Genomic DNA, 19,025 nt, shown 5'->3' on the forward strand with positions numbered 1-19,025 from the left:
GTGAAGGGTTATTTTCAGGAAGCAACAATAGAATGTGACTTCCTTTTCAACTAACTTACAGGAATTATTTTATAGAACAGCAGCCCTCATCAAAAGGACATCTCTGCTCTTTTATCTCTATGTGTTTTGGATAATCAACTGCTAGCTATCAGTGACAGGGATAGATAAGAACATACAGCCAGAGGAAACAGTCAAAGCCTTAAAGAGATGTCTGGTGGTCCCTTCTCCTGCTTCTCCAAACAGGGAAAACTACTTCTCCTACTCTCCAACCTCCACTATGGTAAGTTTTGTAACTATTCCTATTTATTTGAACATTTTAAACACAGCAAAACCGCAATACAACCATCAACGAGGATGACACAAACAAGTTAAAAAACGTATCCCCATTGTGGTCCTCTTGAAAATACATGAAAACAAAACTACAGTATACACAAGATAACATGAAAAAAAAAATACATCTCCAATACATCTCATTAATAGAGAGGAAACCGTAAAAGGAATAAAATAGATTACCAAGTAACGTTCATTGAAACAATTATACTTGCACAGTTTTAAAGCATTTTGCACATAAACCATTAATTAAGGTTTATCTTAAATCTCGCTTGCGTATTGATAGATTTTATATGGTTGGTACACCATTCCTCTGCACCAGTGTTAAGGAAAGAGCTTTTTCCAGCCATGCTCCTATAGAGCAGCGGTGTCACGTCCTGGCCAGTATATAAGGTTAATTGTTTTGTAGTTTGGTCAGGGCGTGGCAGGGGGTATTTGTTTTATGTGGTTCGGGGTGGTGTGTTTGTGTAAAGGGTGTTTGATTTAGTATTTCCGGGTTTTGGTTTATGTTTAGTTAATTCTATGGTTAGTCTAGTGTGTGTGTTTCTATGTTTGGTTGATTGGGGTTGGGACTCTCAGTTGAAGGCAGGTGTTGTCTATCTGCCTTTGATTGAGAGTCCCATATATTAGGGTGTGTTTGTATGTGTTATTTGTGGGTGATTGTTCTGTGTTGAGCCTATGCTAGCCAGACTGTTTGTAGTTGTTCGTTCGTGCTTTTGTTTTGTGATTTTTGTACGTTCATTTTTTGAAGTAAATAAATTCTCAAGATGAGCATACACGTACCTGCTGCGTATTGGTCCTCCTTCACCGACGACAACCGTGACAAGCGGTCTCATATTGGCAACACTGGCTCTGGTGTGATGGCTATGAGAGTCTCTAATGAAATTAAAATAACTAGATAGGTAACTGGGGGAAAGGTCATGTATCACTTTAAAAACCATCAACAGTTTGATCTGCTCCACCACCAGATCAGCTGGAAGCAAGTTCAGTTCCCTGAAATGATTAGGACCAACATGCGTCTCTATGGCTGAGCTTGAGTATAATTCTCATTAGTTTGTTTTGGGCTCTTTGAAGTTTGTCCTTCAGATTTTTTGTTATGCCACTGAACCATGAGATACAAGCATAGTGGCACTGTATCAGAGATGTTGCCAGGGTCCTCATAGACTCTCTATCCAGGAACTTGGCTACCCTTCCCAGGAACTTTGTCCTGGTGTGAACATTCCCAATGGCCTTCAGAGCCACAAGTTCGCATGTCATGTGTTGGTCCAGTTCACATCCCAATGTATGTAACAGTGAATTTTTCCTTCACCGCTACACCATTAAACTTGACTGAGAAGTTGGAGAGTTGTTCACTTTTTGTTTGGAACCAAACAGGATACATTCTGTCTTGCCTAAATGGATAACCACATACTGACTTTAGTCAGTTGGCTGCTTAGGGTCTTTCCAACGGTCTCCTAATTCTAATGTGAAACCAAGAGGGTAGAATCATCCCCAAACAGGATCTATTGCATGTGCTTGCTTGCATGATAAAGTAATGAAAACCGTCAGCTTTCTCTAACTTCCTTGTTGATCTTTACATGGTGTGTGTTGCCAGTAGAATGCCTAGTCATCAGTGATTGGTTGGATATCTCGAAACGTTTGCTTTATTACTGTTTGATAACACCTACAAAATACCTATATTCAGGAACATAACATCATGTATGTATTCTGCAGTTTTGAATGAGTTCCAATGTTGTGGTTGGGTCAGCAGCTGTTGCAGCGCTTCTAGAACGCAACTAGATGCATGTAATTCATTAAATTTAAGGCGATATGGGACTGTACCAAATTATTGTTTCTATTACATCATTGCCAGACTAGGATAACTGCAGTTATCTCTTCAATTCTTCAATGAACTGTAACTGTATTTTCTTCTGAATTCATGAATTACATTTTTTGGTGTAAGGGTTTATAAAACATTACTTCAGACTGATATGTAATTATAATGTTGCCCATGCAGTATATGATGTGGGGGAGGAGTGGACTTTAATGAAGTACAAAAAGGACCCACACACTCAGATACGTAAAGATATAAAGTGAAAATATGCAAAGTGCCACGTACAGCATAAATGAAACCTGGAAATGCGCTATATAAATGTAATCCATTATAATCTATTATAGGTAGGACTTTGCATTGCAGTTTATTATTGTGTAATTATTCATATAGGCAAACTGTAAGAAGTATTACAATCACACTGTAGCAAATATTAGAGTGTAAAATCAAAAATGAGTAATTACAACACTTGCTACATCGTACTACATGAATAATTACACAGTAATAAGATCATTGTAATATAGTGTGCAACCATTGACTGATGTCAGAATAACGTGTGTATTTGTGTGTTTCAGGTTTAGGTGTTCATCTGATCATCAACAAGAGAGTGGGGGACTCCGTGGAGCTGCTGGCAGGCTTAGAGAGGGAACATTTCAAATCCTTGGAGTGGAAGTACATGGGAAAGGATATTGCAGAATTCAACTCAGAAGTTGTATATTCACCTGGATCCCAGTTTGAGGGGAGACTAAAGATGAACACCAAAAACTTCAGTTTAACAGTCAGAGAACTGACACTGCAAGACTCAGGGGATTTTCTACTTACAGGAGAAGAGGACAAAGGTCAGATTGGCAGTAAGGCCATCACTCTGAAGGTCCACGGTAGGCTGTTATCACCATTTTTGCATTCTATTTTGATATCATTGTTATTTATGTACATAACCATGGCTGGTGATCTTTAAACTATTACACAGGTTTTATGGTTTCGTACTGACCTTACTCACCATGCTTTGTTAAATATCCATCACATTTTCAAGTCGTCTTTCTCCTGGTGGTATGGCTATGGTAGGATTCATTTAGAAGACTCATTATGAGTCTCTGTCTCTCTCCTGGTTGGTCAGAGCCTATATCCAAGGTGGCGATCCAGACAGACATCAAGCTATTGGCCAACAACTCCTGTACGGTACGGCTGGTGTGCAACGTGTCCTGCTACCCCAACATTACCTACACCTGGGAGAGAGACAATGAGATCTACGGGGACGCCCAGCAGATTCACTTCTCTCTCTCACCAGCAGAGTTAAACATCAGTGTAAAGTGCAACGCCTCCAACCTAGTCAGTTGGAAAACTGCCTCTACGACAGTAAAGTGTAGTAATGACACAACCACCCCAGGTACCTAGATATCATAATAATCCCTTCCATACACTTTTCAGTGTGCTTATATGCTTATGTTGTCAAATATAATATGTAATGCATGTGATTACATTGGATGTATATGATATAGAGCCATTTAGTCTTTATCATATTGTATAGTCTAATCATGTGTGTTGTACAATAAGTGACAGGACTGGTGTGGTTTACCATCTACATCGGAGTAACAGTGGGAGGCGCTGTGGTGCTGATCCTCACTGTAGCTGTGGCAGTGTGCTACTGCAGGGGCCGAAGTAACACAGGTATGTACAGATTAGGGGCCTCAACTATACTTAAAATGACATTTCAGGTGGTTCTAGAAGTTATCTTCATCTGGTTTGAGTTTCGGGGGGATTTGAAAAAGAGTGAGACCCCTCATTAATTCCTGGGTATGTTTGTTGATATCCTGTATAAAATGTATCTGATTGGTTGATATTTTGTTCTTATAAAACATAGCAGATCTAACTGACAACACAATGTATGCTGATGTTATGGACAACACAGGAATTAGAGATGTAAGTATGCTTTGCCATTATCATGTATCTGAATGTGTGGAAGCTGTATGTGCTGTAATTGTAATGGGCTGTATTTTGATTCCAGACAAGATCAAACAGTCATGTAAACCCAATATCCATCTATGAAACTGTCAATGATCTGGTTATCCCAAGATTGAACAAGGTAAGATATAAATGGTCATAATGGTAAAATGTCTGTGGTTGAATGGAAGACTATGTAGTCTACTTTGAGAGTAGTCTATACCTTCTTGATGCTGAAACAGTTTCTTCTTGATTATCTGTCACATGTAGCCGCAGACTCTGTATGACAAGATCACATTTGGACGCCCAGAAGGCACCCTCCTCTCCCTGCCAGAAAGTACTGTGAGCTGAACAGGATGTGGTCATAAACTGGGCAATCCATAGATATAGGACCCTCTGCATCCTACACGTGTATATTTTGTAAATAGGCCGAGATGTTACTCTTTAATTTCATCACGACCTACACTATTTGCTTACTTTTACTTCCTTCTCCCTTTGTTGATTTTTATATATATAGTATGTCATCAGGCCTTATGCCTTTCTTTGAGGGCCTAGTTACAATTAGGAGATTCTGAAACGTGTAAAAGGCATTACTAGGCGTGGTGATCAGACAAGCTTATATGTCGAATTTCTATTTCTCTTTAATTTCTATTAAATAGTTTTAGTTAATAGTAAGACATTGATTAGTGAGGTTGATTTATGCCTGTGAATAGAAAGTGTTCTCTTTTGCATTAGGATTATGTGCTCGCCAGGCATCAATGAAGTTGTAATCAGAGAGTATATGCTGGAGAGCCTTGGTTGCGTGTGGAGTGTAGTTCGTCTTATTTGATTTGTCCGCATGTCCAAAATGGCATTCATGTCTGTCCCAATAACCAGATGGAATTTAGTTCATTCTAAAAAAATATGCTGTTCAGAGAATTAAAAAAAAGTATACTTTATTAGCATACCTTGAGTGCCTTGCATTTACAATGAATTGTAATTACCACTCACGACTGTATTTGATTGCGACAGAGGCATGATTGTTGTATTGAATGGTTTTCAGTACTGTAGCCTTCAGCAAGTGAATGTCTAAGTGGATATGTTATCTTTAAAATTCAACTCATTATGACAACACATTACATATATCATAAAGCCCCTGAGGGCCTAGTTACACCCTAACACACTGGTCTGAAACTCCTGGTTTAGTCAAATTATGCCGGCTTGCAAAAGGACCTGTCATTTCTATTGGAATTCAGCCAAAGTTACGATATCCAACAATTTAAACTTCCAGTCACACACAACCTGCATTCAGAATGACAGCTGGGGTAGAGAAGATTGATTATTGAGACTATCATATAAACTGGAACAAACATATCAGTAATGGGTGAAATAAGTCCAACAACTAACAGATTGGATTAGTTTAGAAAATCTATGTTATCTATGTTTGTGTAGCATAAGATTAATCAACCAATCATAGTACATACAAATACACAGGTATTGAAACAAACCATTCTGAAATCAACCTGCAAGAGATTATGCTGGAATAATGATAATGATCAGTTTTGAGTTGTTCTGAGCAAAGATTAATTTTGCATTTTACTCAACAAGCTTGTTCAAATACAACTGACTTCAAGCAGAGTTTGTTGACTAAAGACTCTAACTCATAGGCTCAAATTCTTGTCATTTTTACGTCCACTCAACTTGCATAATAATGCTAATTAAGCAATTGGTTAAGTTTGACTTTTTCCAGTGCAAAGTGTATGAAATTAAAAGGCTGAGGAACTTCACATTAGGTCACTTGTTTGTCATAGTTGAGTGGTCATGGTTTGCTCTCTTCGTCTTTAGCAGTGTGGGTTTGTGAAGGAAGGCACTGTGTGAAGCTGTATTTTCCTGCTGTGATCAGAGGGAGTCACATAGAGAATTGGTTGTAATCATATGCAAAAACCTGTGAAAACCTAGTTGCTGGTCTGATAAGTACACATGAAAAGTTGAGCAGGGATTTATGTCCTTTTCAGAGAGAAGAATGACAATGTTCTTGCAGCATACATTTTCTGTAGTTTACTTATTAATTTATCTCTTTCAAATTCAATCTATCACTGTGATCACTACATTCCTGGGTTATTACTTTGAACAGTTTACAGACTGTAACTCAAGAACATCTACATGCAGTTGACCTCCAAATAGCTACAACATAAACCAAATGATAAACATGCCATGACGTCAAACCTTTGACACCTCTCCTAGTGACATTAAAGATTGTACTGAACATGTGAACATGACCAGGTATGATAAATGCAATATTGACTTCAGTTTTTGTACAACAATGTTTTATCCACTAACTTTCTTTCTCTGATATATACTATAGTTCTCTCTTCCTCCCACAGAAAGACCACAGTGCTTATGTGTCCGTTTACTTTTACAGTAAGAGGAAGTTGTGTAGAGATGAACATGACATCAGATGCTATTTTTTCTGTTTCTCTTTAAGCATCTGTACCTTTCTAAATCTGTCAAAGCCCCATTCGTGTCACAGCCACAGGAACTGTAGGGGTTCGGAAGACTTGCCAGAGGCTTAGAATGGAGTACACTTTATGTGCAACTCTGCGATGATGATGATTAATGTATTTCTCTGTATTTTGAATATTGTTAGCTAACTATTTCCTTTATTTGACAAGAAAATGTTTCATTCATAGAATATGAAGTATGTCATATATGCACAATAAATGTGGTAACTGATGACGTTGTTTGGTTACACTGTGTTTACCGACTGCAGAGTAATGGAGTTGTTGGTCACTACTGCTTTTAATCAGGTTGTAGCATGAGCCTGAGAAACATATAATATAAACTAATATGATGACATAGAGAGAGGAAGGAATAAGGGGACAGACCCAGTAGACTGAGGGGTTATGTTGTTGCTATGTGACCAATCACATCTTAGTTTCTATATTTGTGTTCCACAAGAATGTGGAGTAGTTACAGGTCTGTCCTGAAGGGGGCGATAAGAAACCCCAGATGTTTACCTTGTTTCTTCACACAGCGTCTCAAACTCTATACATTACAAGGTAAATTGTAAAAAAAAAATGGATTAATGTCTTCAAAATGTAATGATGTGAAGCTAAATTAAACTACACTCTGTGTGTGTGGGGGGGACAACTAAGGTTAGTTGTCTAGGCTTGCCACCTGACAACTTAGCAACGGTTTGAGGGGAGGCCTACACTGTCTATCTATCTATCTATCTATCTATCTATCTATCTATCTATCTATCTATCTATCTATCTATCTATCTATCTATCTATCTATCTATCTATCTATCTGTCTGTCTGTCTGTCTGTCTGTCTGTCTGTCTGTCTGTCTGTCTGTCTGTCTGTCTGTCTGTCTGTCTGTCTGTCTGTCTGTCTGTCTGTCTGTCTGTCTGTCTGTCTGTCTGTCTGTCTGTCTGTCTGTCTGTCTGTCTGTCTGTCTGTCTGTCTGTCTGTCTGTCTGTCTGTCTGTCTGTCTGTCTGTCTGTCTGTCTGTCTGTCTGTCTGTCTGTCTGTCTGTCTGTCTGTCTGTCTGTCTGTCTGTCTGTCTGTCTGTTTGTTATTGAGGTTAGAAGCCCAAAATGGCTGATATGAAAAACACCACCACAAATATAAGTTAAAAAAAAGTTTGTTCAATCAGTTAAACAAAGCATATAAATTATAAGTGTACATAATATATTCAGTAAACAAGACAAAACATATTTGATTATATATGTGTACATGTGTTTGTGTGTGTGAGTGAAAGTTAGGCTACATGAAGGGGATTATTGGGTAGTTTGGTTCATCAGGCTGACCCCCAGTCTGCGCTTGAAGTTATTGAGGGATGATGAGGTTTTCACAATGCGAAGATAAGAATTCCAGAGTACGGTACCTCTGTATCTGATAGAAGCTGCATTGTGACAGACTTCACAGGCTGGAATTACCACTGGTTAATAAATAAAGAACATATTTCAGGTCAGACCAGTAAAACCATCACCATCTCTCTCTCTGACCAGGCTGGTCAGTACCAGTGCGAGGGGACAAGGACAAGACCGCACCAAAATTCATATCTCAGCTTATCTCTCCACATCAACGTCACTGATGAGTTCATTATTTATCTTCAATCACTATCTGGACTTTCTGAATTCTGAGCCAAGGAGGGTTAATGTAAATACCGTACTGTAAACACTGTAAATTCTAACTGAATAGAGTCAACATACCCCTACAGTATGTAAACTCAACTTTCATCAAAACTTAACTACAACAGATATATTATTTTTAATAACCAAGCATGTATCCAAATTTTACATTCTGATCTTTGTTTTTCTTAGCTCTGCCTGAAACTACACTGACCGTAAATCCAAACCCTGCAGACACTGGAAAGACAGTAACTCTGACATGTTCAGTGGGATCTGACAGTGGTTGGAGCTATACATGGTACAAAGACAACACTAAGAAAGTAGTGACCTTGTCTGACAGACACACTACAACAGGAGCCACCTTCACCATCAGTAGAGCTGCTGAGTCTGACCAGGGTCTCTACTGGTGTCAGGGAGAGATCCAGTCCAGATCCATATCATCAATCATCAGTGATCTTGTCACTATCACTGTGAATGATGTTGTGTGTGTGTACGTTTTATTTTCTACAACTACCTCAGAGTCTGACGGTAATTTGCTGTTCTCTCTCCAGGCGTAACTCCTGGACCCTCTACATCAGTCCTAGTAGGAGTGGTTGTGGCCCTGGTTGTTGCTGGTGTTCTACTGGCCATTCTGCTGGTACTGCTGTGTCGATATAAAAACGCCAAAGGTGAGACTTTGATCATTTCTCATTTAACTTTTTCATTAATGTTTAAGATAAAAATGTATAATTACAAAAGTTTAAAACAGTATTATAATATGTATTTCTCATTACATGTTCATGTTGTAACAGAATATTCTCACAAGTACACCTGTCTTTCAACTACGTTGCTTTTCATACAGTAAAATATAATCTGTGTGTTTCATGAGTATCTCTCTCCCTGTACACTCCCCAGCCCCAGAGGACCAACCTGGACCCCCAACAGGACCAACGATCTACCCAGGGATGGGCTTCTGATGCTGGGTATACACATCTGCAGCATGGTCAGTCTCTTACTCCAGACCACTCTACCCTCTCTGTAACCTCACACACTGACTTTTCACCATCCACTTTGTATTCAACATGTTACCGTAATCTATGTCCCTAGGCAAGCTGAGGAAAAACCATCCTATTAATCTTTCTTTCTCTTCTTTGACCAACAGGTGGCGCTAACATCTATGATACAATCACTCCCTCAGACAGTAATGACAGTGGTACTGTACACTGTGTTAAGTTTAGCATGAATACAGTATAGAGTTGTTGTTGCCGTTGTTCTTCATATGTTTAATATTACTAACATACTAACAGTAAGTAGAGATATTAGTGTATTACCTGTATATTTCAGATGCTGGTGATGATACTGCTGGATCAATTGATGTGACACTCCCAGATTCAACTCAAAAAGATGGACAAGAAAAAGAAAAGTAACTTTCAACTGTCACATAAATTAACATAAAATGTAGCAGTTTTTTACTCATCGAATTTGATAAATTCATACAAATTCTCTCCTCCTCCCCCTCCTCCTCCTCAGAAATACCTGCTGATGCAAAATAAAATCCAGTCTATTCTTAGGTCATGAAAGGGAAGACCACAGGTAAGACCCATTCAACAGGTTGGCAGTCAGTGAAATCTAAATGTGCGATTTTTGAGTTTCAAAGAAGATGCAGAATATGCAATAAGCTAATTCCTTCATTTGTTGACTGGAAATGTAAATTTCCAGCAGCAACTGGACTTGTTCATGTGACCTATGCTGAGGTTGACCTTAAACAGAAGGCCAAAGCCAAGAAGAAGAAAGGTAAGTGTCACGGGCGTCGTAATGAGTGGACCAAAATGCAGCGGGTATATTGATCATCTTCTTTACTTTAGTAAAGAGAAGACACTTAAACAAAACAAATGACGAAAACAGTCCAGTAAGGTGCACAGACTATACTAGGAACAACCACCCACAAACACAAGTGAAAAACGAACACACTTAAATATGGCCTCCAATTAGAGACAACGACAACTAGCTGCCTCTAATTGGAGGTCATTGAAAAACACAACATAGAAATAGATAACTAGAATAAACATAGAAATAGAAAATATAGAACATAAATCAAAAACCCCGAAACACACAAAACAAACACCCCCTGCCACGCCCTGACCAAACTACAATAACAAATAACCCCTTTTACTGGTCAGGACGTGACAGTAAGACTGGACATCCCTCCTTCCATATTCCCCCAATCATAACCTCACACCTCTGACCCCATATTGACTAGATGTAAAATATTATGTATATAACTGTTATATTATTCTGAAGTTTTATCCTCACCCCTGACAGAAACATCAACCCCAACTGAGGCAAATTCAGTCTATTCTCACGTTAAGCCAGGCACAGCCCCAGGTAAGACTAATAGCCATATGCTATTGAAACTAAATATGATACTAATATGGAACTATTGCTCTGATATCAAAGTTTACTGTTTCTATGTAAAATATGTATCTTTGTTTGATTCTAAAGATTTTGTTTGACTGCATGTCCTAAACAACTTTATGTGGTAAAATGTTGCATGTCCTTGAGGGGGGAAGGGATGGAGGGATGGTGTGATGGACGGACAGAACAATGGAGGGATGGAGGGACACACCATCAGAGGAGGAGCAGAAGGAACCCAGCAACATGGATTATGCAAGCTCAACGTACATAAAATATTGTACATTAAGGATTTTTTTCTTATTTTATTTACCAACAGATATACTGTATGTAAGCATGGTTTAATTGTGTTTTACTGAAACAGCTTTTTGTATAATATGGTGTAATGACAATGGATCTTATCTGCAGCTACAGCAATTGTATCTGCTTTGTATTGTGTACTGAATTGTGTTGTTGATTTATATCTGTAATTCAGATGATAGAATAACATATTTGTATATGAATTTCCCAAAAAGTACTATTCACGTATTCTTCTAATGGCCTGTACTTTTACAATATCTTTGCATTGTGCTTTTTTAATAAACAATTTTTTTATCCACCAGATGGTATGAGTGTTTTCTTACAGTACATGGATATTGTCATCTTCAACTTTTTCATAAAACCTAATTTGGTCAAACCTCCTTTAAACCAATCTGCTATTTCTACATCAATTTTTGGACTTAATTATATCTACCCATCGAATCTTGAGAAATATAACATAAACGCCCCATGAGCAAAGTTCAAACGCCGTACCACATCAGCTGAAGACCCATTAAGATTTTCAGAATTACTTTTAGGGAAGAGTGTGCCTTAATAGAATAACAGTTCTTCTCAGTTTTATGATGTCATGCAGGAGTTCTGAGGAGCTGGTTAGTACTGGTACTGTGTATCACTTCCTTGTTAATATTGAAATGTGGACATGCACGTCTATGATGGCAAAGGGATCTTCCAAGAAAGCAAAGGTAAGACACATTAGCCAGGGTGTGGTATTTAAATGGAAACAATATTGAATATTTACATTTCTGTGTTGAATTCCACATAGTAACCTATGTATGCATGACTACCAGTTCTCCCATATTGTCTCCTCATCCTATAGACAGGTCATGACGATTAATGACATTAGTGGTGTATGACTCTGACTGATATTTTCAGTGTCCATGCATGGTCTGGAAGGTCACTGTTCCAGTTAGACTGTTTCCGTGTCTATGTGTTTATGTCTATGTTGTCAGACAGACAGACACCCAGCAGCCCGGTCATTGTCACTGCTTCTGAGAAACAGAAACAGGTCACCACGGAGACCACAATTCACAGGAAGTGACATCACCACAAGATGTTACCTGAAACGTAGAAGAGGGGCTTTTGTCAGTAACCTGGGACCCACTACCTTCCAAGAAAGTTTGCAGGTGTTTCATGTCCCTCAGTCACACTGACCTAGGAGCATGCAGAAGAAGTCATGCAAACACTTCTGCACGTATATGAAGCCTAGATGAAAATGAACACACTGCCCAAAGTAAACTGCCTGTTACTCAGGCCCAGCCAGGATATGCATATAATTGGTAGCATTGGATAGAAAACACTCTGAAGTTTCTAAAACTGTTAAAATAATGTCTGAGACTATAACAGAATTGATATGGCAGGCAAAGATCTGAAGAAAATCCGACCAGAATTTGTATTTTTTTCAGCTCCCAGGCTCTTATTATGGAAACCTATTGTTTCTATATATCTCCGTCACCCAAATTGCAATTCATATGGCTTCCACTAGATGTCAACAGTCTTTATTCAAGGTTTCAGGCTTCTTTTTTGAAAAACGAACAAGTATTTGAAGTTTTTGTAATGGGACCGCCTGAAGCAAATCAGTATTTTGGCGCACGCTTACGAATTTTCCTTTCCTATTGAACATAGTACTTTCCGTGTGAAATATTATAGTTTATTTACATGTTAGACAACCTGAGGATTAAATAGAAATGTTGTTTGACTTGTTTTGACAAAGCTTACCGGTAGCTTTTTGGACTCCTTTGTCTGCATGTTGAACGAGTGGATTACTGAAATCAATGGCGCCAACTAAACAGACTTTTTTGGATATAAAGAATGATTTTATCGAACAAAATGACCATTTATGTTGTAGCTGGGACCCTTGGGATTGCAAACAGAGGAAGAGCTTCAAAAGGTAAGTGATTTATTTAATCGCTATTTGTGGTTTTGTGAAGGCTGAGCTGGTTGAAAAATATGTTTTTCACCTGATGTTGTCGGAGGGTGTCCCGCTAGCGGAACACCTAGTCCTGACCACAACCACATTGATGCCTGGCGAGCACATAATCCTAATGTGAAAGAGTACACTTTCTATTCACAGGAGTAAATAAATCTCACAAATCAATGTCATACTATTATCTACAACTATTTTATTTAATCTAGAAAATAGAAATTCGACATAGGAGCTTGTCCGATAACCACGCCTTCTACTGCCTATTACACATTTCAGAATCTCCTAATTGTAACTAGGCCCTCAAAGAAAGGTCTAAGCCATTATGACATACTGTATATATGAGAATCAACAAAGGGAGAAGGAAATAAAAGTAAGCAAATAGTGTAGGTCGTGATGAAATTAAACAGTAACATCTAGGCCTATCTACAGAATATACATGTGTAAGATACAACATGCCCAGCCTATGACCCAGCCTATGAACACATCCTTTTCAGCTCACAGTACTTTCTGGTAGAGAGAGGAGGGTGCCTTCTAGGTGTGCAAATGTGATCTTGTCATACAGAGTCTGCGACTACATGTGACAGATTATCGAAAACCAATCAGAAACATTTTATACAGGATATCAACAAACATACCCAGGAATTAATGAGGGGTATCACTCTTTTTCTCATTTCTAGCAAATTCCGCCCCAAAATCATATCAGCTGAAGAATACTTCTAGAACCACCTGAAATGTGACTTTAAGTATAGTGGAGACCCCTAACATGTCCATACCTGTGTTACTTCGGCCCCTGCAGTAGCACACTGACACAGCTACAGTGAGGATCAGCACCACAGCGCCTCCCACTGATACTCTGATGTAGATGGTAAACCACACCAGTCCTGTCACATATTGTACAACACACATGATTAGACTATACAATATGATAAAGACTAAATGGCTCTATATCATATACATCCAATGTAATCACATGAATTACATATTATATTTGACAACATAAGCGTACAAGCACAATGAACGTGTATGGAAGGGATTATTATGATATCCAGGTACCTGGGGCGGTTGTGTCATTACTACACTTTACTGTCTCAGAGGCAGTTTTCCAACTGACTAGGTTGGAGGCGTTGAACTTTACACTGATGTCTCTCTCTGCTGGTGAGAGAGAGAAGTGAATCTGCTGGGCGTCCCCGTAGATCTCATTGTCTCCCTCCCATGTATAGGTAATGTTGGAGTAGCAGGACACTTTGCACACCAGCCGTACCGTACAGGAGTGGTTGGCCAATAACTTGATGTCTGTTTGGATATAGGTTCTAATCAACCAGGAGAGAGATACAGACACATAATCAGCCTTCAAAATTAACCCTACCATAGCCATACCACCAGGAGAAAGACTACTTGAAAATGTGATGGATATTTAACAAAGCACGGTGAGTATGGTCAGTATAAAACAACAAAATCTGTGTTATAGCTTAAAGATCATCAGCCATGGTTATGGATATAAATAAGAATGATATCAAAATAGGATGCAAAAATGGTGATAACAGCCTACTGTGGACCTTCAGAGTGATGGTCTTACTGCCAATCTGACCTTTGTCCCCTTCGCCTATAAGTATAAAATCCACTGAGTCTTGCAGTGTCAGTACTCTGACTTAAAATAGTAATGGCCTCTAAACCCTCAAACTGCATACTGGACCCTATTCCAACTAACCTACTGAAGAGCTACTTCCCATGCTTGGCCCTCCTATCTTGAACATAATAAATGGCGCCCTATCAATCGGATGTGTACCAAACTCACTAAAAGTGGCAGTGATAAAGCCACTCTTGAAAAAGCCAAACCTTGACCCTAAAAACGTAAAAAACTATCAGCCTATATCGAGTCTAACATTCCACTCAAACATTTTAGAAAAAGCTGTTTCACAGCAACTCACTGCCTACTTGAAGAAATATAACGTATACGAAATGCTTCAGTCTGGTTTTAGACCCCAGCATAGCACTGAGACTGCACTCGTGAAGGTGGTAAATGACATTTTAATGGTGTCAGACCAAGGCTCTGCATCTGTCCTCGAGCTCCTAGACCTTAGTGCTGCTTTTCACATAATCGATCACCACATTCTTTTGGAGAGATTGGAAACCCTAATTGGTCTACACCAGTGGTTCCCAAACTTTTTATAGTCCCGTACCCCTTCAAACATTCAAACTCCAGCTGCGTAGCCCCTCTAGCACCAGGGTCAGCGCACTCTCAAATGTTGTTTTTTGCCATCATTGTAAGCCTGCCACACACACACTATACGATACATTTATTAAACATAAGAATAAGTGTGAGTTTTTGTCAAATCCCGGCTCATGGGAAGTGATAAAGAGCTCATATAGGGCAATGGCACCAAATAATAATAATCAATCATTTTGCTCTTTATTTAACCATCTTACAAATAAAACCTTATTTGTTCATCGAAAATTGTGAATAACTCACCACAGGTTAATGAAAAGGGTGTGCTTGAAAGGATGCACATAACTCTGCAATGTTGGGTTGTATTGGAGAGAGTCTCAGTCTTAAATCATTTTCCACACACAGTCTGTGCCTATATTTAGTTTTCATGCTAGTGAGGGTCGAGAATCCACTCTCTCAAAGGTACGTGGTTGCAAAGGGCATCAGTGTCTTAACAGCGCGATATGCCAAGGCAGGATACTCTGAGAGCAGCCCAATCCAGAAATCTGGCAGTGGCTTCTGATTAAATAAAATGTTCACAAAACTGCTTGTTGAAATTTCAATGAGGCTCTCTTGTTCAGATATCGGTAAGTGGATTGGAGGCAGGGCATGAAAGGGATAACGAATCCAACTGTTTGTGTCATTCGTTTCAGGAAAGTACCTGCGTAATTGTGCACCCAACTCCCTCAGGTGCTTCGCTATATCACATTTGACATTGTCCGTAAGCAACCTGTTGGGGATAGGGGGCAGTATTTGCACGGCTGGATAAAAAACGTACCCGATTTAATCTGGTTACTACACCTGCCCAGTAACTAGAATATGCATATAATTATTGGCTTTGGATAGAAAACACCCCAAAGTTTCTAAAACTGTTTGAATGGTGTCTGTGAGTATAACAGAACTCCTATGGCAGGCCAAAACCTGAGAAGATTTCAAGCAGGAAGTGGCCTGTCTGAGAAGTAGTGTTTCATCTTGGCTCTTTTTATTGAAGACTCAGGATCTGTGCAATAACGTGAAACTTCCTACGTCTTCCATAGGGTCTCAGAGCCCGGGAAAACGTTGAACGATATCGAGGCAGGCTCTGGCTGAAACACTTTATCGCTTTTGGCAAGTGGCCACTCAGAGTACTATGGGCTTAGGCGCGTGCCCGCTTCGACCTTATGCTTTCTTTTCCTTTGTCTGTTTATCTAAATGCAGATTCCCGGTCGGAATATTATCGCTTTTTTATGAGAAAAATGGCATAAAAATTGATTTTAAACAGCGGTTGACTTGCTTCGAAGTACGGTAATGGAATATTTAGAATTCTTTTGTCACGAATTGCGCCATGCTCGTCACCCTTATTTAGCCTTTAGGATAGTGTCTAGAACTCACGAACAAAACGCCGCTGTTTGGATATAACGATGGATTATTTTGGACCAAACCAACATTTGTTATTGAAGTAGAAGTCCTGGGAGTGCATTCTGACGAAGACAACAAAGGTAAGAACATTTTTCTTATAGTAAATCTGACTTTGATGAGTGCTAAACCTGCTGGGTGTCTAAATAGCTAGCCCTGTGATGCCGGGCTATCTACTGAGAATATTGCAAAATGTGCTTTCACCGAAAAGCTATTTTAAAATCGGACATATCGAGTGCATAGAGGAGTTCTGTATCTATAATTCTTAAAATAATTGTTATGCTTTTTGTGAACGTTTATCGTGAGTAATTTAGTAAATTCACCGGCAGTGTTCGGTGGGAATGCTAGTCACATGCTAGTCACATGCTAATGTAAAAAGCTGGTTTTTGATATAAATATGAACTTCTTAATCATCGGCTCAGTTTTGTCCCTCACATTGAACATTTTTGCGAAGAGTCCCTGTAATCCTAGATTCAGATCATTCAGGCGAGAAAAAACATCACCCAGATAGAACAGTCGTGTGAGAAACTCGTCATCATGCAAGCGGTCAGACAAGTGAAAATGATGGTCAGTAAAGAAAACTTTAAGCTTGTCTCTCAATTAAAAAAACGTGTCAATACTTTGCCCATTGATAACTACCGCAATTCTAGCGCATATGTTGTAAAAGCGTTACAAGTGGCGTTGGGAGCAACTGCTTGCACGCGCGTTACCACTCCACTATGTCTCCCTGTCATGGCTTTTGCCCCATCAGTACAGACACCAACACGTCTTGACCACCAAAGTCCATTTGATGTCACAAAGCTGTCCATTACTTAAAAAATATCCTCTCCTGTTGTCCTGGTTTCCAGAAGAGGAAGTCTTCCTTAATTGACCACCCATAAACGTAATGGACTTAAAAGGAGCTGTGCCAGGTCCGCCACGTTTGTTGACTCATCCAGCTGTAACGCATAGAATTCACTGGCTTGTATGCAAAGCAGTAATTGTTTCATAGCATCTCTTGCCATGTCACTGATGCGTCATGAAACAGTATTGTTCGATGAAGACATTGTCTGTAAAGTTTTTTGGGCCTTTTCCCCCAGCATTGTCCCAGCCATATCTGCGGCAGCAGGCAGAATTAAGTGCTCCACAATAGTATGGGGAACAATCTGGCCTTAATGGCCATGTACTCTTATAATTTCCACCCGGCACAGCCAGAAGAGGACTGGCCACCCCTCAGAGACTGGTTCCTCTCTAGAGTTTTTCCTAGCCATCGAGCTTCTACATCTGCATTGCTTGCTGTTTGGTGTTTTAGGCTGGGTTTCTGTATAGCACTTTGTGACATCTGCTGATGTAAAAAGGGCTTTATAAATACATTTGATTGATTGATTAGTTTCGATATTGTGATCCACAAGAATGTGGAGTAGTTACAGGCCTGTCCCTGAAGGGGGCGATAAGAAGCCCCAGATGTTTACCATAGCACACCAACTAAAGGTGAAGTCTGTAACTGCTTTCCCCTGTAACCTTTCTCTCCCCATGTTGGTTTCTTCACACATGTTGTACATGTGTCCCACACTCTACACTTTACTTACAAGCCCTTATCCAACAACGCAGCTTTTAGAAAATACCCCCCAAAAAGTAAAACAAATCATGGATATAAAAATAAATAAGTAAATAAGTCATAAAATTATTAACAAAAAGAAAAGCAAGTGAAAAAAATTAAAACATTATGAAAATAATAAACAATAGACAAACACAAACAATATACACACACAAACACAAGACACACACAACACATTACATGAACAATCGCCCTGATACACATCACATATGCAGACACATTTAAATACAACCATAAACAACACAATAACAAACATATCTATGTAGACAGTAGCTAAACGTATTACTCATAACAGAACCATCTGAGCAAAGGTTTGAGGGAAGGCCTACACTATCGATCTATTTTTATATTTCTCTAGAATATTTCTCTACTTTTCTGTGTACGGTGAAGAGGTGTGATCTAAGCATGATGTGGTGTGATCTAAGCAGACTGTCATCATATAGGAAGAAGAGGGGTTTGTTAGAAGGACTGTAGTTGTAGAGAAAGTCACTTGTCTGTGGGGACAGAATGGAGCACACCTTGCTCTGTTTGCTACTATGTAAGTACTGAGTTAGTGTGTTTGTTTATGAACACTAATTACCTCATTTACTAAGAATATAAGGGAAAAAGGAATAAGACATTAATCGATATGAAGACAGTTTCATGCTTTAGCTTTGTTTTTGGTGTTTTTGCACTTATTGAGAAAATATTAGTAAATGTCACTCAAAGGAAATTGCAGCAAATATGGTGTAGAAAGTGACCATTCTATATTGATGTTGCATCACTTTGAGAACCTGAGCTTGTATAGCCGATGCCATGCAGACCTGGTTAGTGTGGTGGTGGGCATTTAACCAGGTCATCACTCAGGAACTAAAGAGTGGTGCTAACTCAGTGGTTGCAAAATGTGCTGTCAATGACAATGAATATAAAATGCAATATTTGTTGGATGTGTTGTAGTATCAAGAAGTGATTATTGTAAACGGTTGAGGATTCCTTCACTACAGTTATAGTAAACTGTGT

At 39.1% G+C, this 19,025-nt stretch overlaps 2 protein-coding genes across 3 annotated transcripts in view; both read left to right on the forward strand.

Moving 5' to 3' along the window:
- On the forward strand, nt 1–6,794 carry LOC106608914 (signaling lymphocytic activation molecule-like). Of its 2 annotated transcripts, none has more exons than XM_014207124.2 (7): nt 1–280; nt 2,716–3,018; nt 3,258–3,527; nt 3,695–3,808; nt 4,002–4,060; nt 4,146–4,223; nt 4,352–6,794. In XM_014207124.2, exons 1-7 carry the CDS (start codon nt 208–210, stop codon nt 4,430–4,432), a joined length of 978 nt encoding a protein of 325 aa, XP_014062599.2. In that variant the 5' UTR covers nt 1–207; the 3' UTR covers nt 4,433–6,794. The 2 variants fall into 2 exon arrangements, with proteins under 2 accessions (XP_014062599.2, XP_045577742.1); XM_045721786.1 differs by having other exon boundaries at nt 3,701–3,808.
- Nucleotides 6,336–19,025, forward strand: part of LOC123723867 (uncharacterized) — a 24,401-nt gene continuing 11,711 nt past the window's right edge. The window contains exons 1-8 of the mRNA XM_045722584.1: nt 6,336–6,343; nt 6,426–6,481; nt 8,388–8,645; nt 8,747–8,863; nt 9,337–9,387; nt 9,897–9,968; nt 11,855–11,910; nt 18,507–18,564. Coding sequence (XP_045578540.1) covers nt 6,336–6,343; nt 6,426–6,481; nt 8,388–8,645; nt 8,747–8,863; nt 9,337–9,387; nt 9,897–9,968; nt 11,855–11,910; nt 18,507–18,564 — 676 coding nt within the window. The remainder of the gene's footprint in view (nt 6,344–6,425; nt 6,482–8,387; nt 8,646–8,746; nt 8,864–9,336; nt 9,388–9,896; nt 9,969–11,854; nt 11,911–18,506; nt 18,565–19,025) is intronic.

The sequence above is a fragment of the Salmo salar genome, chromosome ssa07 (genome assembly GCF_905237065.1).
Source record: "Salmo salar chromosome ssa07, Ssal_v3.1, whole genome shotgun sequence".
NCBI classification, from domain to species: Eukaryota; Metazoa; Chordata; class Actinopteri; order Salmoniformes; family Salmonidae; genus Salmo; species Salmo salar.

Excerpts from the sequence above, each read along its gene's own strand:
- LOC106608914 (XM_014207124.2), top strand. The coding sequence starts at position 208 with ATGTCTGGTGGTCCCTTCTCCTGCTTCTCCAAACAGGGAAAACTACTT. Across the intron at positions 281-2,715 it reads ACTCTCCAACCTCCACTATG|GTTTAGGTGTTCATCTGATC; the intron begins GTAAGTTTTGTA and ends TGTGTGTTTCAG. Across the intron at positions 3,528-3,694 it reads TAATGACACAACCACCCCAG|TGACAGGACTGGTGTGGTTT; the intron begins GTACCTAGATAT and ends TTGTACAATAAG.